We start from the raw sequence: 23,143 nt of genomic DNA on the forward strand, positions 1-23,143 counted from the left end.
GACGGAGACCACAGTAGCTAAAGGGCTCCTAAATTTGGCACAGTGGGGAGGATAAAGCGGTAAGACAAGACTGGAGAGCGCGGAGGAGCTCAGACTGGGGGAGGAGGCCTCGCAGGCACCAGTGCCTGGGCTCCAGCCCGCAAAGGGGCGGGCCTAGAACTGCGGAGAAAACTCACCAAGCCGGGGAGGGGGCTTGGAAGCGCATCACACCGTACCGGGGGCGTCTGGCTGGCACAGCCGTGGAGCCCCGCCCCCGCCGCCTTCGGAGGGGTTCCCGGGGGAGCGCCTCGGCAGGCGGCAGGCTTCACACTTCTGGAACCCTCGGCCCGGCCGCCCGCGACCACTTGAGCCCCAGCTTGCAACCCAGCGTGGAGTCAGTCCCCAATCGCGCCCAAAGGCCACATCTGGCGCGTACCACTCGCCGCGCCACACACCCGCGCTCCCCCGCAATCGCGAGTGGTGCGGCCCCGCCCCGCCCCCTGACGCCTGCTAGGGGCGGGGCGCCCTTCCGTCACGTGACGGGGAGTGACCTCGCCGCCCCGCGCCATGGGGGCTTCGGACCCGGAAGTGGCGCCCTGGGCTCGCGGCGGTGCCGCGGGGATGGCGGGAGCAGGAGCAGGAGCTGGAGCTCGCGGTGGAGCGGCGGCGGGGGTCGAGGCTCGGGCTCGCGATCCGCCGCCTGCACACCGTGCACACCCTCGCCACCCTCGGCCTGTGGCACAGCCCTCCGCCCGCAGAATGGACGGCGCGTCCGGGGGCCTGGGCTCCGGGGACAACGCCCCGACCACCGAGGCTCTTTTCGTGGCGCTGGGAGCGGGCGTGACGGCGCTCAGCCACCCGCTGCTCTACGTGAAGCTGCTTATCCAGGTGCGCGGCTAGGGCGCCGCAGGGAGGTGGGGGCTGATGTGAAGGTGACAGGCCGGGATCTGGAAGAGGTTGGGGGCGGGGAATCTGTGGCGACGGATTTGGGGATGGGGCGAGGTCGGCAGGTTTAGTGGGCTGAAGGAGTGAGGGAGAAAGGAAGCGTTGAGGGACTTGGGGGTGCAGGAAAGGGGGCGAAGGGGTAGAAGCAACAGATTTGGGAGAGGATGGAAGGAACAAGGACTTTGGTGGGCGCAGGGGAGGGATCGAAGGAATGGGGAGAGGGATTTGGAGGATGAAGGATCGGAGGCCATGAACTTAGAATAGGAAGGAAGGGGTAGCATTTTAGGGCGAGTAAAGAAGCAACAGAAATGGGGGGAGGGGCGGGAAGTTTTGGCGAATGGGCGGGGAGGAGGATTGGGGGCCAAGAGAGAATATTTAGATGAAGAGCACATACTTAAGGGGGAGGGTAGCAGGAGCTTGGGATTTGATAGAGATGGATTTAAAGCTGTTTGAGGGGACAAAGGACTGGAGGCCAGGGCCAAAAATTTAGGAGAAAAGAAAGGGCATCAGACTCGGGGAAGCGGGGGCGATGGGGAGGAGACAGTGGATTTAATGGTAAGGGGATTTAGTGGGAAAGGGCGAAGGCAAAAGATTTAGCAGGGGAGAGCTATGCGTTTGCAGAAGGGGGCTCTGGATTTGATGGCGACGACAGATTTGATGGGAGGGAGCAGGGTGACGCGTTTTGAGGGAGGGGAACAGATAGAGCGACGCAATGGGGGAGGGGTGTGATGGCGATTTGTCTGGAGAGGAGACCGAGGAGGAGGAGGCTTTTAGGGGGAAAGAGATGACGCATTTGGAAGAGAAAATGAAAGTCACAGCTGGGGTAGAGAGATGGGACTTACAGTCCTTGTATGGGGTGGGAATGGGTTATGGAGTTTTGGAATTGGGCAGAAGGGGCTGGTGGGACATACTGTGGCAGGACAGGTAGAAACTGGCAGAAACTGAGGCCAAGGTAGGGATGACTCTGGAATGGAGCCATGTAGGGGCCCTTGGTGTATGGTGGTGGCCGGCAAGGCCTTGCAGATGAAGTGGGCTGCTTGAGAAAAGGAGAGATTGAGCTGGAAGGAAGCCGGGTGGAAGGAGTGCATTTGGCAGAATTAGGTGGACAAGACTGAGATGGGCACTGTTTAGATAGGGGTGGTTCCAGCCGGGACTGATAACTGAAGATTTTGCCTAGAATTTTCTAGTGAGGAAGAGAGGGAATGGAGCGGGTAAAAATTGACATGGAGGCCAACCAAGATTTGAGGTTGGAGTTGAAGCGAATGGGCACCAGATTTACTGTCTTTGTAACAGGACCGAGAGAGTGGGAGATACAGTTGGCATGGGAGCAATTGAAATCTGGGGTTCGAGGAATGGAGCAGTAGATTTTTTAGGTGTGACTGGGAATATGACAAGGAATGAGGAGATTCAGTCAGGGACACGAAGATGCCTCACTGGCATCTCATGGTAACTGAGATTTGGAAATAGCTGGTGGGGGAAGATTGAGACTGGTATTTGGTTATGATCTGGGAGCTGATTTCTTAAGGAATTAGGGCTGCATTTTCAGCAGTAGAGATTACAGGCTTGGGAGAGAAAGTGGGGGCTTTGGAACTGATGTTACCTGAGAAGCAAGGATACCAGGGGCTGAGTTTTTCATCTGACAGAGCAAGATTGGGCGAGGGCTGGGTTTTTAGGGTGGCAGCTAGGAGGGTCTCTGGGATAGAGGATGCTGGAGTACATCAGGAATTGGTGGGAGCGGGGAGGAGGTTTCACAGGAATGAAATGAGGAGCGGCTTCATGGTGGATTTGGTGTATAGTGAGAAGAGCATTGAAATACGAGTTATTTGAAGAGGGAATTGGGCCGGAGGGAGACTAGAGAGTGAAAAGAACTGGATGGGTAAGGATGGTGCCCCCAATCAGGGTGACAGAGGTCGTCTTTGTGATCTGAACCCAGGTGGTGCTGAGTGTAACATGTTTCAGGGTGAAATCTTAATACATATACCTTGGGAATCAGCCATAGTTTGCAAAATGGCAGCTCCCAGTCTGGGGGCGGGCAAGTGGCAGGATTGGAGTGGCAGATTCGGGGGTTGGCTAGATCAAGTGGACAAGAACATGGAGTCTCAGATTGGGGTTCGTCCAAGTCAAGTTTCAGGAGTTGGAAGTTTGAGGGTGAGGAACTGGGTCTGCCAGTGTCAGGTGCAGAGCTGCAGCTCTGGATGGGGGGGGACTGGATGAACTAGTCTGCATGTGACTTGGGCACAAAGAAGGGAAACTTGAGGATGAGGGAATGGGGCTGAGATGTGTGCCTTTGATAACCCCAGGTGGAAGTTAAATAGACTCAGCATATTTGGGGGCTCTGGAGTGAAGGGACACAGCAGATTTAAAGGTGCAGGCGGAATTGCTAGGACCCCCAGATGGTGACTAGACTGAGTGAGACAGCAACAGAACAGTAGTAGCTCAGACTTGGAGTTGAGGGTGTAAAGAGAATAGCACCTATGGAAGGGAACAAAATCAAAACTAAAGGTTTTCCAGTGAGGAGGGGAGGGAATGGGGGTTCTGACACCTTCGAGCATTTGTCGGAGAAGGGGAAAGGTCTACAGGGGGAGGGCTAACAGCTTGGGTCAGCTGGCTCATCCCTTTCCTTCAACTCCCCTGGGCTACAATTTCGTTTTTTCGAAAAGAAGGTGGCCATCATGGAGGGGTTTCTTCATGTACAGTCAGTGATGTGTCATGTAGCTCAGAATGATGTCCCCAAGTGACAGCCAGAACTTTCAAAAACACTTGACTAAGGTGAAGAAGAGAGGAAATTGGACCAGGAAAACACTAGAATCATACCTAGTCCAGTTTTTAAGGCAGAGTTCCCCAACCTTGCCATTTCTGCTCCCTGCTACATCCAAAAGGAGCTGCTCTGGTCCAGGTGCTTGACTGCCTTCCTGTGAGGGACAGGGCTTGTGTCCTGGCCCCCTGCCCAGGAAGGGGACTTCTCGCACCCCACTTAGGTGCTAGTCTAAATACCTTGCCTCCTGCCTGGCCATAGAGTCTCTCTCCTCAACAGTTGGCAGCATCATAAATGGCCTCACCCCTCAGGAGAGACACCCCCACCCCCAAGGGGTGTGGGTGGCTGTGTCCTTTCCTCTCCCCCATGAGTTTAACGGGTACTATAATTATAACCAGTGTCTATACGGCAAGAATTATGATAGCCCTACAGAAATGAAGGGGTCATTGTGTCACAGGGATATGAAGTAATCAAGATTAGAACACAGATGAAGAAATGTTTGAGGAGCATCCGGGACTGGAGGTAACAGTTTGCTCTGCCTGGGAGCCAGAGGGACAGACTTGTCCGCCTCTCCAGTGGGGGCAGTCAGGAACTTGAGTGTGGGGTGCACCCTGGGGTGGCTTACTCGGAGGTGGGCCATCTGAAGTTTGGGACTGAGATGGGGGTTTAATGTGTTTGGGTGTTGGTGCCTTTGGGATTGAGATCGGACTGAAATGTTAGCCCAGAGATGGGAATTACCTGAGATTTATTCTGAGATGAGCGCAGGGTTCAAAGTACATAAAAGGGGCTGGGGGCTTTCTGCCCTGGAAATGTCTGGAATCTGAAAGTGAGAATGTTGGGAGACAGGGCGACTTGGATTATGGTAGAGGTGGGGTCTGGGACTAGACGTTTCCATTGGTTGGGAGCCTGTGTGATGCTGATGGTTCTAGACTGCCGATGACATTTCTGGTACGTTTTGCCATGGAGAACACCCAACAGGACCGCCGTTGGACTGTGTGGGCGAAGAGGCAAAGGCCTGGGGGCATGAGCAGCCATGAGCCGGATCAACAGTGGAATCTGACCTTGCTTTTTGTGTTTGTTGATTCTGAAGGTGGGTCATGAGCCAATGCCCCCCACCATTGGGACCAATGTGCTGGGGAGGAAGGTCCTCTATCTGCCGAGCTTCTTCACCTATGGTGAGTCTGCTTCCCAGGCCGGAAAGCCCACACAGACGAAATGTCAGCCGGGAGCAGACCCAGCTGGCCCCAGGGCACACGCAGGGGAACGGGACCCGTGTCCGACGGGTGAGGGGGGCGGAAGGGATTGAAGTGTGCCTGGCGACAGCGGGTCGCTAGGGTGGGAGCAGGTAAACAAGACAGCTTTGGTCCAGCTCCACCGCCTGTAGATCCTGGACACTGGCCCCTGTCATCCCTGCCACCCCAAGTTGTGCCTGAAAATGGGGGTCCAGGGAGGTTTCCCTCTGCTTTCCTAGCATTCTGGCCCTGTTACCAGTGTTTCTGCTTTGCTGCTACGCCAGCAGGAGGCCTTTTCCAGCAGCTTCCTGGGTTCTTTCCCTTCCTCCTCTTTCCCCTGCATTCCTCAGGCAGTGGGGCCCCTCAAGCATCTTCCCACACTAGGCACGGAGCAGCCAGTGCCCAGGGCGTTGCGGTTCACCTCCGGCCTGCCCTGAGCGGCCGCTGGAGCTCGGCAGACTGCTTTGCTGGCCCCCGCGCTCCTGGTACGCGAAGCCGTGGCAGCTTCTTTATCCAGGCCTTTCGTGCAAGCACCCCACAGCTCCTGCTGTGGCTCTGCTGGCTAAGAGGTCTCTCCCCAGAGGCCCACCCCGGGGGAGCTCATCCCAGGCCGCTGAGCCCACCTGGCTGCCTCTTACTGCTCATGCCCAGGCCTCTAGGTGCCGGCTGGCTCAGGCCGTCCCAGCGCACCATCAGTGTCTCCCAGTGCCCACCCTCACTGGACTTGTCTAAATGTGCCCTCGTTCTCCATGTTCACAGTCGGACTGATGCCCCCCCCACCCCCAGGCTGCTTCCACTTCTGCTCTTCATACCTGTTTGGTCAGTCCAGAATGATGTCTGAACATCTCTCTGCCGAATAACCTGGGCCTTTGCCTCCTGTCACCTTTCTTTTTTTTAAGATTTTTTTTTTTTTTTTTACTTTGTTTTTTTTACTTATTTGAAGGAGAATGAGAGCTGGAGAGAGAGCGTGAGCACACACACAGGACAAAGGAGAAGCAGGCTCCCTGCTGACTAGAAAACCCTACGAGGGACCCTGGGAGCATGACCTGAGCCGAAGGCAGACGTTTAACTGACTGAGCCATCCAGGCGCCCCTCCCTGCCCCCTGCCTTTTTCTTTTTAATTCCACACTGTTGGCAGCAGAATCTGATGCCATGGCTCTCTTCCATTTTTGCCACCATGGTGTTGAGGAGACCATGGCCAGGCCAGACATGTCATTTTGTGGGAAAGTGTGTTCACATTTGGTTTTATTTAGAAACAGTCCGGGAAGGGGAGGGGGAGGTCACAGAAGTGGGCGGGCGCGCTGACTGTCGCATGGAGAAGCTATAGGGTACAGAGTGACCACGGGTTTTGTGGGAAGCTGGGGTAGCGAGCTGCCAGCCCCTCCTGGTGGCTTCTGTACGTGCTCTGGCCGTATGAGGGACCAAGGGTCAGACCCCAGACTGCCTCTTCTCGTGTCACACAGTGCTTCCCGAAAGCACTCAGGGTGAAGGGATCTTGACCCACATCTTGCATCTTGCAGAGATGAGCAGAGTTCTGTGCCCCCACTCACCCTGAGTAGAGAAATGTTTCCATCCAGATGTTGTAAACAGACAGCCGTTGGGCAGTTGAAGATAACCGTGCCTGCTCTCATGTGAACAAGGGGGCTCAGCTGTCTCCTATCTAGACAACATCTACTCCTCTCCAGGTTGCGATGGAAAGTGCCACATGATGTTCTTTGGTGTAACAGCCTGGAGAGTTTTTTCCAGGGACTGCAGAGAGACCGTGGAATGACTGAGCCTTGGCTGGGCCGAGGGATATTTTATACCTTTCTCTGCTCTTATTCCTAAATCACCTCTGAAATGAGGGGGAAAGGGGTCCTTACTCCTTTTTTTTCTTTTTAAGATTTTATTAATTTATTTGACAGCGAGAGACAGAGCCAGAGAGCACAAGATGGGGGAACAGCAGAAGGAGCAGGAGAAGCAGACTTCCCGCTGAGCAGGGAGCCCAGTGCGGGGCTTGATCGCAGGACCCTGGGGATCATGTCCTGAGCAGATGCTTAACTGATTCAGTCACCCAGGCACCCCATCCTTTCTCCTTTTTTACTGGTGGGCAAATCCGATAGAAAGAGGCTAAGTGACTCACTCTTGATCACACTGAGGCTTTATCCTGCTTGCCTCTCTCGCTGCCTGGAGCTCCCCTCCCCCAAAACAAACCTTCCTCCTGCCTGTTCACTCTGTGAAGCAGGGCACTCTGCCATGTCACCCAGTGTCCGGTCCCCTCCTATTCCTCTATTTCCAGCCCTACCCTTATCTCAGAAAGCCACATATGCAAGGAACAGGTGCTCTCCGGCCCCACTGAAAGCCTATTCTAGCAGTGACATTGAATTTGTTGGGTTGGCGGACATGTTGCCGTGGAGAGAAAGGCGCTTTTGCTGGTTTCTGCCACTGCGTGGTGCTAAGGAGCTGAAGTTGGGTCTGGGAGGGGAGCACAGTATTTGGGAGAAAGTTCTGATAGCTTCTATTCTAGGTATGCAGGTTTATAAGAATACATCACTTTGGGGCGCCTGGGTGGCTCAGGAGGTTAAAGCCTCTGCCTTCGGCTCAGGTCATGATCCCAGGGTCCTGGGATCGAGCCCGGCATCGGGCTCTCTGCTCCGCAGGGAGCCTGCTTCCCTTCCTCTCTGCCTGCCTCTCTGTCTACTTGTGATCTCTGTCTGTCAAATAAATAAATAAAATCTTAAAAAAAAAAATACATCACCTTTTTTAATATAGTTTAGAAGTTTATATTAAAATAATGGAACTTTGGATAGAGCATGTGATTGGCTCAGTTGGTAAAGCACGTTACTCGATCTTGGGGTTAGAAGTTCGAGGCCCACATTGGGTGCAGAGGTTACTTAAAAAAAAAAAAAATCTTTAGAGACACCTGGGTGGCTCAGTTGGTTAAGCTTGGTTTTGGCTCAGGTCATGATCTCCGGTTCTGGAGTCAACCTGACATCGGGCTCCACGCTCAGTGCAAAGTCTACTTGTCCTTCCTCTGCTTGTTGCCTCCATCTGTTCCCCCCCACCCCTCACATGCTCTCACTTTCTCTCTCAAATGAATAAATCTTAAAAAGAAAGAAAAAAGTACTGACTCATTCAGGTAGGGTCCAACTTCCCTGACTCCTTATGTTTTTTTCTATAGAACAGTTCACTGGTGCCTGTTTTGGTTACTTCTCCACTAGCTGTGTCTCATCCCCCCGCCCCCACCTACTCTCCCCACCCCCTGCTGTGATTCATAAATGCTAATGTGTACCAGGTGGGAGCCTGGGTGCAGCACAGTGACAGTGACAGGATGAGGACGGCCTTCTCCATGGTGTGCTCAGGGAATGCTCTTTCTTCTTTTTCCCTTTCTTCCTCCCTTAGGTTGCAAACTTCATCATTGCCTATGGGCACTCTGCCTTTTTCCTTTTTTTCTTGCCCCCAAGGAAAACATTTTTTTAAAAATTAATTTATTTTTCCAGCGTGGGGCTTGCACACATGATGCCTAGATCAAGCGCTGAATGCTCCCCTGACCGAGCCAGCCAGGCGCCCCAAGAGAAACTTTTTATGAGCAACGGAAGTGGTTTCTGGGTTGTAGCACTGAAGTTGCTGAGTTAAAATACCATATCCCAGCTTGCCAAATATTTCTTCAAAGTTAAAATATGTGACTTTGTTGGTTGAAAATACATTCTGAAGGTTTTACCCAGAAAAATGGGCTAGAGAAGACTTTGGAGTTGGGGCCCAATTGCTTCTGGAGTTTTGGATAGAAAGCTGCTCCTTCTGTGACCGAGGGACAGGACACGTTTGGTCTGGGAGTGAGTGTGATGTGGAGTGAGTTCGTCTGGCCCCAGACGTGATGTGGCCATCTCTGCTTTCTTGTAGCCAAGTACATCGTGCAGGTAGATGGGAAGATAGGGCTCTTCCGAGGCCTGAGCCCCCGACTGATGTCCAACGCCCTCTCCACGGTGACCCGGGGCAGTATGAAGAAGGTGAGCCTGGGGCAAAGCCAGGAGCAGTTACCTGAGGTTCCCCCAAGTTCCCCGCCAGCCGCAGAGGTGGCTGTGTGCACCGTAGCGAGGGCTGTACACCCTGGTGGCCCAGGACTGTGTCTCCTTGATTGGGAAGTGTCTTGCCCTGTAGTCCTCCTGCTTGCCCACAACTGTGACACCATGCCGGCAGGGGCTCCCTCCCAACCCCTGGAGCTCCAGCCCTGGAGTTACTGGAGGTGGACCCAGCTGCAGGGAAAATTGCAGGAGCTGGTTCCTGCTATCCCTGTCTCTTAAGTATGATATTTAAAAGATATAGCTGTACTTTGCTTTTGGCCCTCCTTTGTTTTATTTTGTTTTGTTTTTAATTAAGTGAGCATGATGCCCATGTGGGGCTTGAGCTCGAACTCACAACCCTGAGATTGAGAGTTGCATGCTGTCCGATGGAGCCAGCCATGTGCCCCACTTCTTTGTTTTTTGTATCTCAGGTTTTTCCTCCAGATGAGATCGAGCAGGTTTCCAACAAGGATGACATGAAGACTTCTCTGAAGAAAGTAGTGAAAGAGGTGGGTATCTAGAGCTGGAAGAGGGAGGGGCCCTGGGAGGGCAATCTGATTATTTCTCACCGCAGAGTGGGCCGGGTCATTGAAGAGACACAGATTTGGCTCCTCGTGTGTGTGTGCGTGCGCGTGCGCGCGTTCCCTCACACACATGTGGCTAGGGTAGGACATGGAAGGAACCCTGTCTGCATACTGTAAAGAATACCAGAAAGCCTCTTGGCTATCATGGGGTCTAGTGCAAGACTTAGTAGCACTCCTCAGTGGAGGGAAGGGGGGGGTTGGCTGATAAGTGGGGTGATCCCAGGTTGGCTGACCCCACCGGGAGCTGTGGGATCCCAATTTTTCCCTTGTAAGAGCTTGTGGTTCCCCGGGAGTGCCAGGTCCCAAGAGAGGGCAAACCGACTCCCCACCCTCTGCTTTCTTCCAGACCTCCTACGAGATGATGATGCAGTGTGTGTCCCGCATGCTGGCCCACCCGCTGCATGGTGAGCCAGCCCAGGGGAGACGGCTTCTCCGCTGTGGGGTAACCCCTCATGGGCCATAGCCAGGCAGGCGGTGGTGGATCACCGGGAAGTACAGTCGTGTGGGGGTCCTTTCCTGGAACCGCACTGAGGAGAGATTGGCAGGGAGTCCTGTCCAGAGGGAGCCCGGGCTCTTCCTGGGCAGAAGAAACGGGATGCCGTGGTCATGGGGTATGGTGGGAATCCCTGGGGCCCTCCTGCCCTCTTGCGCTGACACAGGCCATGCATGGTGGCCACAGCAGCAGGCAACCCCCCCACCCCACCACACACACACACTGGGTTGCCCTGGGCTTTGGCCACCATGTCACCCTTGTGTGTTTCTTTTTCCTCAGTCATCTCAATGCGCTGCATGGTCCAATTTGTGGGACGGGAGGCCAAGTACAGGTGGGTGATTCTTCAGAACTGGCAGGAGCGGCCACTCAGAGTCTGATGGGACAGGCCGCGCTGGGGTCAGGTGCTGTCCTTCTTCTGCCCTCAGTCTCATGCTAGCTTCAGGGGAACATGGCAGAGGGTGCCATGGTCGATGTCCCGGGCCTTTGCTCATCTCCATCGTGTGTCCAGGGCTGCCCTGGCTGATTCTGGCAGCCCTGCAGAGGGGGTGAGTGGGAGCAGAGTTGGCTCAGATTGTGCCCCTCGGGACTGAGCTAGGGTTCCCTCCTGGACCCTCAGTTATGCCCTGAACCATTTAGCTCATTTTGTTTTCTGCTAAGAGGCTTTCCCCCTGTGGGCGTGGGCCGTCCCCTCAGTGGTTCACCAGTACTCACCCAGCATCTGTTGTGCCCGGCCCTGAGCTGGGAGCTGTGGGGACGTAGCTGTGGGGCCACAGCCCTCACCCGTGGCAGTTCTGCCCTCCCTGGCCCCCTAAAGCTCAGTGCAGGACAGTGGGAGGAGGCTAGAGGCACATGGCAGGAGGACAGTCTCTGGGACCCTTCCTAAGACTCTCAGTTCCTGGCTTCTGTTGTTTCTACAGCCGTCCTGTGGTTCCACTGCCATGGCCCCATTTTGGGTTCACTAGTCGGAAATTGGCCTATTGTCCCAAACTGAAATGTAATGGTGGTTGACAGGAGCTGGAGGGGAGGATGCGGCTAAGAGCCCCGGTGAGCCAAGCTGCATTCAGGAAGAAGGGCTGTGGGGCCTGGCAGGGCAGGGGCCTGGGAGCAGCCTAGCACTAGGGCTTTGGCTCCCACCATCTGCAGCTTTTTTTTAGGTTTCCCCTGCCGCCTAGGCTTTGGAGGAGGTCCACATAGGACAGGCTGCTCGGCATCACTAGCCCCAGGTCCAGAGACAGCTCTTGAACCTCCTTTGCATTTCATACCGAAAGCAGCAGCCTGTCCTTGGATCTCTGAGCTTCTGCCGGGGTTGGGGGGTGGGAGGTGCCTTTTTCCAGGCTGCATCTGGGCTATCTGGTTCCAGGGTCTCCTGCAGGGCCCCCTGTTCCTTCTTTGCCCCATGGGCAGGTGGGTCCCCACTTGCTACCCCTCCTGCTGTCCCGCTGTCGGGCATGCAGACCTTCTCTGCCCGAAGGCTGCTTCAGACAGAAGGGCTGTTGTCTTTGCAGTAGCCCAGACTGGAAGCCTAATGGCCAAATTCCACCAGATCCCCAGAAAGCAGCAGCAGGGAACCGCTAGGCTTCTCCTGAGGTGAGGGCTTTCCCATCTCCGTGAACTGTAAATACCCTTCACCCCCAGACAAGCGCCCTCTCGTCTTCGCTGCTTGGGTTCTGCCTGGTAACAGAGCCTTCCCCAGGCCAGGACTAGCCGGCTCAGTTCTAAGCAGGATGGTGGGCTCCCCACTTCACCAGGGGCTGAGCTCCAAGGTGACCGGGGGACTTCATATCCCTGTCTTCCCTTCTTCACAGTGGTGTGCTGAGCTCCATCGGGAAGATTTTCAAAGAGGAGGGTCTGCTGGGATTCTTTGTGTACGTGAGTTTCTGTACCCCATAGCTGGCCTCCTGGCATGGCTCTACTAACAGATACCTTCTTGACCTCTCAGGCCATAGCCACCAGGCTCAGACTAACCACGGGGCTCTGCCCCTCCCGCGCAGCTGCATTCCGGCTCCGTAGAGCTCCGTGGCATGTGTGAGCCACGGATTACCGGGACCAAAGCTGCTCGGCCCTTTGCAGATCACGGCTCGCACAGACATGGTACTGTTTGTCCAGCACACGGGGTTGGGATGGGCGGGGGGCGGGGAGACAGACTGACTGGCCCTCCGCCAGACCTTGTCCCTTGGCGCTGGGGATGGGAGCGGGCTGATCTTGCTGAGCCGGGCTACCGTGTTTAACATGGTGGGTGTTGCACGAAACGATCTGATCTCCGGCTTCTCGAAGGTCAGGATACGTGACTCTCCTGGGTCTGTCTTTGTGCCAAGCAACAAGCAGCAGGGGCCCGTCGCCTCCCAAGGCCCACAGACCCCCGCTCTCCTGGGTGTCTCACGCCCACCTCAGGTTACCTGTAAAACAGAAAGCTTATGCTGAAAAGACGGTGTCCAGATGGAACAAACCACAAGCAGACCCCAGAGCCACGCCGGACAGCTGTCTTGTTTTTGCCTTGTTAAGGTCTGGGCTGGTACCGACACGCTGTTATGTACATAACATACTGGATAATGGGGTTCCCTGTTCATTCACTGTGGTTTGTAGTTTGTAGTTGGTCAGGTTTCTATGTAGGGTCTCACTTAACCAAGAAATGACCATGTAGGTGCACACATGTGTATATGGTTCTCACCAAGAGGGGGTTTTGCCCCCAGGAGATGCTTGAAATGTCTGGAGACGGCTTTTGGTTGTCACAATTGGCAGCTGGTGGGTAGAGGCCCCAGATGCTGTTAGCCGTCCTGCAGTGCAGAGGTCAGCCCCCCACAGCGAGGCACGATCTGGTCCTCCATGTCAGAAGTGCTGGGACCGCCGCCAGGCCTTGATAAATACACACACACACACACACACACACACACTCAGTTTTTTAGGATTTGATTTATTTATTTGACAGAGATCACAAGTAGGCAGAGAGGCAGGCGGAGAAAGAGAGGGGGAAGCAGGCTCCCTGCTGAGCAGAGAGCTCGATGTGGGGCTCAATCCCAGGACCCTGGAGTCATGACCTGAACCGAAGGCAGAGGCTTCAACCTACTGCGCCACCCAGGAGCCCCTACACTCACACTCTTATATTCATACACATATATGTACACATACGTATGCATACGTATAAGCCTATGTGAATAAGTATATGTGTGCATAAAGGGTACATCAGAACATAAAACGACATGTCACCACTTCTGGTCATTTTTACACTCACTGTGTAGAGCTCTCTTCCCTGGTATGAAGGGATTCTGACTCGACACATACCTGCACGTCGGGTTCTGTTGTGCTTCACGTGTGTGCAGTCCGGGTGACACCTGTACGTGTTCCCACACCGAGAAGGCCCCAGAACTCGTGTAAGTGGTTAGTCTGAGCACAGGTGGAGGCATCAAGATTGGTGATTGCATTCGAGAAGTTTCAGTTTCTTCATATCCCTTATCACCTCGATGTGTGGCGCATATTCTTTTTTTTATTAATTATTTTTATTAACATATAATGTATTATTTGCCCCAGGGGTACAGGTCTGTGAATCACCAGGTTTACACACTTCACAGCACTCAACGTAGCATATACCTTTCCCAATGTCCATAACTCAACCACCCTCTCCCTACCCCCCACCCCCGGCCACCCTCAGTTTGTTTCCTGAGATTAAGAGTCTCTTATGGTTTGTCTCCCTGCCTGGTCCCATCTTGTTTCGTTTTTTCCTTCCCTACCCCCCAAACCCCCCACCCTGCCTCTCAAATTCCTCATATCAGATCATATCAGAGATGATGATTGTCTTTCTCTGACTGACCTATTTTGCTCAGCATAATACCCTTTAGTTCCATCATGGCACATATCCTTTTGAACTCTTCAAATATTTTGAAATAAGAGTTGTGCTTATTCAGAACTCTCTGCCACACCTCCCAAGAGATAGCCATTCTTCTCTGTATCTAAACAAGCAAATAAACACATTGAAAGAAACAGCAGCAGCACGCAGGACTCATTGATCTCCGTCTGGCCTTTTGCCTGTATTTTCGGGGTCTTTTGTAGCAATTTGGAGGGCTGTTTCTTCTGAAGGCCATCTCTTTTAACAGTCAGCCCTCCTTGCAGAAGCTTGTATGGAATGTCTTCAGTGGAACATTCTAGGGGTGAAGACAATAGATGCATCAAGCCAAGTGCTTTGTGGGAGTGGATTAGGTAAAGAGTCCAGGAGAAAATATAAATGTGTAGACTCTGTTTCCTAATCTGCATTTGAAAATCCCAGATTTAGCAACATTCATATCTCTGTGGTTGGAAAACCACTTGTGAGACTTTAAACTTTAAATTTGTGGCCTCAGATGTGGCCTGTGACAACCCCCCCCCCCCCCCCATGGAGAAAAGAACCCCTCCCTCCTGGTGTGGTTAGCTGCCAGCCCACATGGCCCCTGGAGGCTGTTTTCCTGAGGCTGTACTTTGGATGTGCTGATGTTTTGAGCTTGGAACATCCTTGTCTCCTTCCTGGGCATGGAGCCCCCAAGAAATGGTCCCCTCCCTCCCCCTGCTTATCTTTGCTCACCTTGTTTTTTAGAGGCTTAATCCCTCACCTCCTGGGAGATGTGGTATTCTTGTGGGGCTGTAACCTGCTGGCCCACTTCATCAATGCCTACCTGGTGGATGACAGCGTGAGTGACACCCCAGGGGGGCTGGGAAACGACCAGAATCCAGGTTCCCAGGTTGGTTGGAACAAGGACTTGTCAATTTTCCGTGTACTGCTGATACCAGGGTCTGGGGCAGATTCAGGACCCTGCGATCCTTAGCACCAGGCCCTCAGGGCTAGAGAGGGTCTCTGGGGAGTGGTCCAAGAGGACCCTCTTTATTTTTTTTTAAAGACTTACTTATTTTAGAGAGAGAGAGCGAGAGCAAGCTCGTGTGCACGTATGAGTTGGGGGAGGGGCAGAGGGAGAAGGAGTCCCAAGCAGATTCCCCACTGAGCTCAGAGCCCGACATGGGGCTCGATTCCCAGGACACTTGAGATCATGGCCTGAGCTGAAATAAGAATTGGGCACTTAACCGACTGAGCCACCCAGGCACCCCCTAAAAGGACCTCTTGTGCTGGGGTCAGCTTTGCCTCTGAGGAGAGTGGGCTCAAGAGAGAGGAGATTCAAGATCTGTAACCAGACCTGGAGGAGTTCATGGAGTGCCCCTCCTTGGGCAGCTTTAGAAATAAAACAGACCCCAGCTTTCCCAAGGCGATGACCCAGCAGTGAATCCGGAAATCAGGATACAGACTTGCTCATAACCCTTTAACTTTTGCTTGATATTTTATGTTTATGTGAACATTATGACATTTGGTTCCCAACAGCACCCCAGTTGTGAAGGGAACAGTGCAGGTATAATGTCCCATTTTACTGGTAAAAAGTTGAGACCCAGAGATTAAAAGGCTCTCCTGAAGCACTTGGCTAGGAATCAACAGGGTTGGGACTAGGTCTTTCCCTGTCCTGGGCTGGGGGCTCTTGCCCGGCCCTGAGGCTTTCTAGGTCGCCTGGGAAGTGTCCCTGCAGATGTACCCCACAATTTCCGTAGCAGTGGTCTATCTATACAGCCTGGTCTGCACAGTCCTTAGCAGGCTGGGTCAGGCATAGGGAAGCATTAGTTTTGAGATGCTAAAAGGTGCTTGGTTAAGAAAGGTATCTAGAGACCTGATGGATTGAGTGGCTCGGCCTGAACCAGGATGAGTTGGGAGCAGTGATGGGCGGGAGATTCCTGGGAGCCAGACATTCTAACAGCGCGATTGCAAGCCCCAGGAGGATAAGCGAGCTGGGGACCTGTCTGTCAGAGTCACCTCGTGGGGTGGGGTGGGGGCTCATGGTCTGCGTGTGTCTGTGTCTGGGCATGTGTCTGTGTGGTGAGGAATGTCCCCACCCTAGCTGAAAGCCCTCTGCTCAGCGGGAAGCTGGGTCTGGTCATTTGACATGGGTAGGTGAGTCCTGTTGGCCTTTCAGTGTTGGCAAATTCAGCTGGTTCCTTGGAGACCACATACCCGGGGTCTGCCCCTTTCTCAGGGCCTTGTGGATGGGGGAGCTGCTGCCATCACATACACAGCAAGGCTGGGGCCCTGGGGGGTATGGTGTCCCACAGCTGATTGGCTTTCTCCAGCTTTATGGAAAGGGGTTTTCAGGTGCTCTTCTGTGTGTGGCTTAAAGGCTCAGATGAGGCTGCCGTTCCCACAGAGGGCTGGGCAAGGCCACGTCCGAGGTTGCAGCGTATCCGTCTGCTGGGATGGCCATGCGGCACGAGGCTGAGGCACAGGGAAGTCCCCCTTCCTAGAGAGGGGCTGTTTTCTAGACAAAGTAGGATTCAGATGTTTGGGGTTCAAAGGGGGTGAGAGCTTGGTAAGGTAGAGGCCGTATGGCCATAAGTTGAGAGTTTCCCCTCCCCTTTTGCTGCAGGACCAGGATTCTGCATCTGGGGAGTTGGGTGGGTGTCTGTTTTCTCACTCAGTAAGCACTTAACTGAGCACCAAGTGTGTGCTGAGCCTTGGACACTGATCAAGGCAGACACAGGCCAGACCCTTGGAACTCACAGCTTAGTGGGGTGCACAGGCCAACAGCTGGTATGATCCTCCTTAACAGGGTCTGCACCTCTGCTCCTCACCATCCCAGGCTGGGTCTCGGGAGTCCTATTATTCTGCTCCCCCTGCTTCTGCCTTTCAGGCCTTCTCTTGGCTTTGGCTCCGGCTCCAAGGCCACCAAAGCCACTGGCAGGCCCTAGAAGGGAACACCATGTCTGCTGTGGTGTGAGGGGACCCGAGCCCAGACGGGGTGTGAGGCCAGTGTATGGGGTCAGGTTGGGGGGCCCCAGACCAGGCAGCATCGGGCCAGAGTGCTTCTCTGAAGGGCTGCCCACAGTGCCTGTAACAAACTGGTCTTCCTTTCTGTCTCTAGTTCAGCCAGGCCCTGGCCATCCGGAGCTATACCAAATTTGTGATGGGGGTAAGTCAAGCCAGCGGCTCAGCCAGCTGCCCTTTCTCCTTCCCTGCGGGCCCGAGTGGGGCTTGGGAGGCTGGCTCTGGTGATAGCTAGAGGCGGCAGGCCCAGGTGTAGGGTATTGGCACAGTATGCCCTTGCTCCCTGAGTCGGGAACAGTGGTCGTGGGGTCACTGCCACTCTGGTCTCCCTGGGTTTCAGATTGCAGTGAGCATGCTGACCTACCCCTTCCTGCTGGTCGGTGACCTCATGGCTGTGAACAACTGCGGGTAGGTGTGCGCCCCTCCTCCAGGCAGCCTGCCGGGGCTGTGGGGGGCAGGGCGTCCAGTTCAGCCTGTCCCCGGCGCTCTGCTTTCTCCTGCCTGGTCTGTGCGTAGGCTGGCCACCCCCACCACACCCGCCAGGTACCCCAGCATCCTCTGGGATTCACTGCGCCCCCGCCCCAGTCCGCATCCGTGATTCGGGGATGTGGGTGGTGGCAGCTCCAAGACGTTCCTTGAGCTCTCCTTCTCCTTGGCTGATCCATCTCCCCCCCGTTCAGTGGGTCTGATGTGCTCTCCTTCCTGGGTAGGCTGCAGGCCGGGCTTCCCCCGTACTCCCCCGTGTTCAAGTCTTGGATCCACTGCTGGAAATACCTGAGCGTGCAGGTAAGCAAGCTCCCAACAGAGGCGTGTCTCCGCCCACCCCCACCCACCATTCTTCCCCCACACCAGTCAGGTCAGATGGTTTTGAGGGCTTTGCATTGTGCGGAAAGATGAGAGATTGTCTTGGGGGCCTGATGTTGTCACAGGGTGCATTAAGAATACAGACTCCTGGTTTTAAGGCATTTTCGTTAAATTTTCACTTTATTTTAGAAAGGATGGGAGGGTGCTAGATCTGAATTTCCTTACAGATTTTGCGAAAGACAGTCTCCCTTTCTTCAACTCTTAAAGATTCTGAGAAGGAGAACTCTGAGGGAGCCCACGCAGTAGGTGGTGAAGCCCAATATCTTAGCCCTTGAGTAACATGGCTGCCGTGTCTGAGGCCAACCCCTCACTTCCGCAAGACATCCCCACTTCCCCACTGCCCGGGAGAACCTGAGGCTTGAGCTGGGCCACGTGGCGTGAGTGCCAGTCTTGGGATTTTGTGTTCTCTGCCCAAGCACCCTCCTGCCGGCCTGGAGCCCTTGGTCCCAGAGGTCACGGATGCAGGCATCTGGCACAGGGCAGACCCTTGCCTTGGCCTAGCCTTGGTTTGCCTTGAAGTCAAACCAGCACCCTGACAGGCCTCAGGGCTGAGAAGTGGATGGATGGGAGGGAAGCAGTGGGGGCAAGAGGCAGACCCCATTCTTCACAGCAGCTTGAGTCAGGCCTCCTTCCTTCATGTTCTGTGGGCATTAGGGAGTCCCAGAAGTCTCTGAAGCCAGAAGGGCAACGAGTCTCCTCTTAGCCCCAGCGACACTGGACACACTTCAACGGGAACTGAACTGCCCCCTTGTGCTTCAGTACAGGGCATATTCTGACCTTGCCCTCTAGGACTGCCAGCCTACGCCCCCACCCCCGATCCTGGGGTCTTTGAGCCGCTGGTCCCCTCCTTTGGCTCCTGCTGGCCTTGCCCTGGGGCGGGACGAGAAGTGTGACCTCCCTGGTCACTGACCCACCCGTTCCTTCCAATCCAGGGCCAGCTTTTCCGCGGCTCCAGCTTGCTTTTCCGCCGGGTGTCCTCAGGATCGTGCTTTGCCCTGGAGTAACCTGAATCCCCTGAAAAAAACACAGTGTCTCAGCCTGGCCACCGCAGGTGGGGCGTGGTCATCTCGGGCACCTGTCAGATGAGTCCGACCCAGCAATACCTCGTTGTGCTCTGGCTAGCGGGGCTTTGGTTTCCACGTTTGCCGTGTGTCTGTCCAGAAGGGGAGGTTGGGGGAGGCTGCCCCCAGGGGATGGGTTACCCGTTAGACCTGGGAAGGTGCGGGTGAGGCTGGAGAATTGAGGCAGAACCCCCTTCCTTCACAGATTTGCCGAGTCTGCTCTATGCAAGGGGCCAGAGACTGGCTCACGGAGGTCCAGCTAGGATGGGAAAAGGCTCACTGGGTCAGATCCCACCCCCCACCCCACTCATACCCACGACAGCCCCAGCCATCATCCTGCAGCTCAGCTGCGAGCACTGCTCTTCTGCTTTGTAAATAGGGCCTGGGCCCCTTGCACGAGGCCATCATCATGTCCAGGCCTGTGCTTGGAAGCTCCCACTAGGTACTGCCTTCATGTTTCTCAACACTACTCCTCTGACACGAAGGTGGCACCTTCCGAAAGGAAATCATGTGACTTCTCTGAATGTGTCTCCCTCCTCAAACGCTCCTCTGGTCAGTTCCATAGTGAGGACTTAGGTGTGGGATCTGCTTCCCTGCGCGCTTGTCAATGCCCGGAAGTTAGGCAGGCCGCTGTCTCTCATACTATTCGGTTTAAAAGTTCCCGGTAAGATTTGACCTTGTCTCCCTCTCTCAAATAAAATGTATTGGTGGTGATTTGGAGTTTGGTGGGGAGCGTGTTATTTTTATGACCATAGCAGCTGTCCGCGGGGTCCTCCTCGGCCCCTGTGCTTGTGTGAGAAGGGTTCACAGGTGGCTTAGCCTGGGGATAAGAAGTGCTGGGCCTTGGCATAGATCAGCCGTGGGGGAGGCCATTGGAGGATCCCGTGAATCAGACAAGGTCAAGGTGCCAGGTTTACAGAGCAACAGCGAGAGCATAGGCCTACGAGCAGGAAGGCAGTGCCTGTGATGCCCTCCCATTCATTAGAAACTTCCACCCACACCCCTCCTGGCGTCAGAAAGTTCTCCCCGCACCCCTCTTGGCTCAGCCCCGCTTGCCCATGACAGTCTCAGGTTGTGCCAAGAGTTGTTTGGCATAGTGGTCGTGGGGTTACAGCAGAAGGGGGAGATTGGGCCCAGCCAAAGACTGAGCTCTGCCTTCTCTGGAAAAGGCACAGCTCCCTTAATTTGCTTCTGCCCAACACCCAGGTTTGTAAAACCAGCAGAACTTACAGATGGAACTCCTCTGGGGACCTCTGGTTTTCCATCTGATGGGGTCTGAGTACCAGTTGGGGTCCAGCTGGGTTCCCCGAGTGTTTCTCTGCCCTTGCTCTAGGGGAGTGGTTTCGGAGAGCTGGGGGTCTGGTGACTTTGGGCTGGGTCACCCCCAGGGAAGCCCCCCCCCCCCCAGGTGCTTTGGCTGAACCAGTTTTCCCCAGGGGCCCTACTAGCCATTGACTTGAGGGCAGTTTCCTTTGTGTATCCTTGTTCCCCGGGGGTGCAGGAGCATGCCTGTGTGGGCGTCCTGTGAGGGACCACTGGTTGAGGCCTCTGAGGTCCCATTCTCACTTCAGATGGCTGAATCGCCAAGGGAAGGAGGGAGCACAGGTGAGCTAGGTGAGCGGGCCGGGCCTGGCTGGCACCATTTCTTTAGAGAAGGAAGGCCTTTCAGAGGCATGTCTGTCTCCCAGCATGTGACCTTTCTCCAGCCCACTGTGGTTTTCCCCCAGCACTGACCACTGGTGGGGGGTGGGGCAACTTTTCTTCCTGTTCCTCTGCCCTCGAATCCTATTTTTTCCATTGATTCCTTCCTGTGGTCCCCCCAGATGTAGGGCACTCTGGAACGTGAGCTGGGCCGGCGCTGAAGAGCCCCTCTGACAGCCATCCCCTCAGACATTTGGAGAGGCCACCTCTGGTCAAGAGTGGGCCATGTGTGGGCGTGTCAGGTCACTCTGAGGAGAACCAGTGCTGCTGCCAAGTCGTCCCTGGGGACTTGCGAATCAGAAGGGCGAGAACCAGAACCAGAAATGGCGAGAAAATCCCTTTGATGCTCTGTCTCAGTTTTTAGTTGAGCAAAGTATAGGTTTTACCCTTAAGGTTTTTCAGGTCAATATACAGATGTGGTTATTGTGCGTGTTAAATGCCCCCTTTGCCAGACCCTTCTGTGTTTGAGGGCTGAGGTCTCACCTGCTGTTGGAGCACCTGGTATTTCACTGTCAAGTCCTGGAAACTAGAGTGGCAGGGTTTTTAGCTGAGAAAGGAGATGGAGTTGGACTGGGGTAGGAAGGGAGCTGAGCCGTCAGCAAAAGGAGGGGTGACAGGAGTGGGAATGTCCTTGTGGGCAATTAGTCTCCATCCGCTCCTCCTGGAAAAAGCAATTCTGATGGACAAAGCTAGGGAGTCCTCTGGTAGGCCTTTTGGGGCCCCCTGTGGTAAAGCCTGCGTTGGTAGTGGTGACTTTTGCTGGGTCCTAGTGTAGCCCTTGTTGCTTTGCCAGTCCCCAGATGCCTGAGAGCTGTGTGGCAGAGTGCTGGAGCAGAGTGCTCCCCACTGTGGTCCTTGAAGCCTCAAAGTGCCAGCCACCCTCCCCTCTGAACGTGCCTTCCTAATTACCATGGGCTTGTGCTGACACGTCCCCTCTCTGCCCATTTGTCACAGCCTTGCCTGACAACAAGACATGGGACACCATGTCTTGTTTCCCCAAAAATGAACTTCCAAAGAGGTCCCTGCTTCTGGTCTTAGGTGGGTTCTCTTCATGTGACGGTGTCCTGAGGATTGGCCACAGATGCTCTTGCTTTTCAGGAGGCAAGCAGAGCTCATCCCAAAACCAGAAAAGATGGGTTTGGCCCATGTTTTGGCCCATCTCTGGCCTGCTCCGCTCAGAGGCAGCCTCACCTGACTCCTTCACATGACCTAGGGCTAGCTTGAGAATACAGGCCCAGGAAGGGAGGGATCCCGGTGCTCAGGATCGTAAGTCGGGTCATCCTCTGAAAAACATCATACTCTCTATACTTAGAAGAAGAAGAAGCAAAAGCATATGACCATCTCAATAGACACAGAAAAAGTATTCAACAAAATTCAACACCCCTTCATGACAACAACATTCAAAAACCTAAGAATATAACTTCCTCACCCAGATAAATGGCATCTCCAAAAGACCCATAATTAACATTAGACTGAATGATGAACATCCTGATTTTTTCCCTCTAAGATCAAGAGCAAGACAAGGATGTCTGCTCTTGCCATTGCTCAGCATTGTCCTGGAGGATCCAGCCAGGGCAGTCAGGCAAGAAAATGAAATAAAAGTTATCAGGGTTAGAAAGGAAGAAGTAAAACTATTTCTGCAGATGACATGATCTTGTAGATAGAAAATTCTGGGGCACCTGGGTGGCTCAGTTAAGCTTCTGCCTTTGGCTCAGGTAATGCTCTCAGGGTCCTGGGATCGAACTCCATATGGGTCTCCCTGCTCAGCGGGGAGCCTGCTTCTCTCTCTCCCTCTGCCCCTCCTCCCTGCTCATTCTCTCTCTCTCTCAAATAATGTTTTTTAAAAAATCCTAAAGAATCCACTAAAAATACTGTTGTAATTAATAAATGAACTCAGAAAGGGCATAGAATATAAAATTGATACATAAAAATCAATTATACTTTACATTCACAGATGAACAAAGTAAAGAATAGAATTAATAAAACAATTTCATTTATAATAGCATCAAAAATAAAATATGAACAAATATAACAAAAAGCCCACACAGTTTATACCTTGAAAACTACAGAATATTGTTAAACAAAAATAAGGACCTAAATAAATGGAAAGATAACCCTTGTTAATGGACTGGAAGACCTAGGTGGCAGAATACATAGTTTCCTGTCAAAATCTCAGCTGACTTCTTTGCAGAAATTTGACAAGCTGGCACTAAAATTCAAATGGAAATTCAAGGGATTGAAAATAACCTAAACAATGTTGAAAAAGAAGAACAAAATTGGAGGACACACACTTCACAATTTCAAAATGTCCTACAAAGTTACGATAATCAAGATGGTGTGATCCTGGCATAAGATAGACATAGAGATCAATGGGACAGAATTGAGAGTCCAGAAATAAACTTTCACATTTAAGGTCAATTGATGTGGACAAAGGCAACAAGACAAGTGAATGGAGGAGGAATCACCTTCAACAAAAAGTTCTTGGACAACTGGATATTCACATGCATTAAGAATGAACTTGGGGGGGTGCCTGAGTTGCTCAGTGGTTTAAAGCCTCTGCCTTCGGCTCAGTTCATGGTCTCAGGGTCCTGGGATCGAGCCCCGCATCGGGCTTTCTGCTCAGCGGGTAGCCTCCTTCCTCCTCTCTCTCTGCCTGCCTCTCTGCCTAC

The 23,143-nt window shown here is 53.7% G+C and overlaps 1 protein-coding gene across 2 annotated transcripts; it reads left to right on the forward strand.

The window, feature by feature from the left end:
- The first annotated feature begins 512 nt into the window (after window positions 1-512).
- Window positions 513-19,493, forward strand: MTCH1 (mitochondrial carrier 1). Of its 2 annotated transcripts, none has more exons than XM_047732529.1 (12): window positions 513-867; window positions 4,770-4,854; window positions 8,791-8,897; window positions 9,383-9,460; window positions 9,882-9,939; window positions 10,308-10,359; window positions 11,834-11,893; window positions 14,590-14,734; window positions 16,946-16,993; window positions 17,189-17,256; window positions 17,559-17,634; window positions 18,645-19,493. In XM_047732529.1, the coding sequence occupies exons 1-12, from the start codon at window positions 547-549 to the stop codon at window positions 18,714-18,716; spliced, it is 1,170 nt and encodes a 389-aa protein (XP_047588485.1). In that variant the 5' UTR covers window positions 513-546; the 3' UTR covers window positions 18,717-19,493. The 2 variants fall into 2 exon arrangements, with proteins under 2 accessions (XP_047588485.1, XP_047588486.1); XM_047732530.1 differs by having other exon boundaries at window positions 14,590-14,683.
- The last annotated feature ends 3,650 nt before the right edge of the window (window positions 19,494-23,143 follow it).

Source organism: Lutra lutra, chromosome 6, assembly GCF_902655055.1.
Source record: "Lutra lutra chromosome 6, mLutLut1.2, whole genome shotgun sequence".
Lineage (NCBI taxonomy): Eukaryota > Metazoa > Chordata > Mammalia > Carnivora > Mustelidae > Lutra > Lutra lutra.

Coding starts and splice junctions, on each gene's coding strand:
- MTCH1 (XM_047732529.1), top strand. CDS start 547: ATGGGGGCTTCGGACCCGGAAGTGGCGCCCTGGGCTCGCGGCGGTGCC. Junction 14,735..16,945: donor ACCAGAATCCAGGTTCCCAG/GTTGGTTGGAAC, acceptor TTCTGTCTCTAG/TTCAGCCAGGCCCTGGCCAT. Junction 17,635..18,644: donor GGAAATACCTGAGCGTGCAG/GTAAGCAAGCTC, acceptor CTTCCAATCCAG/GGCCAGCTTTTCCGCGGCTC.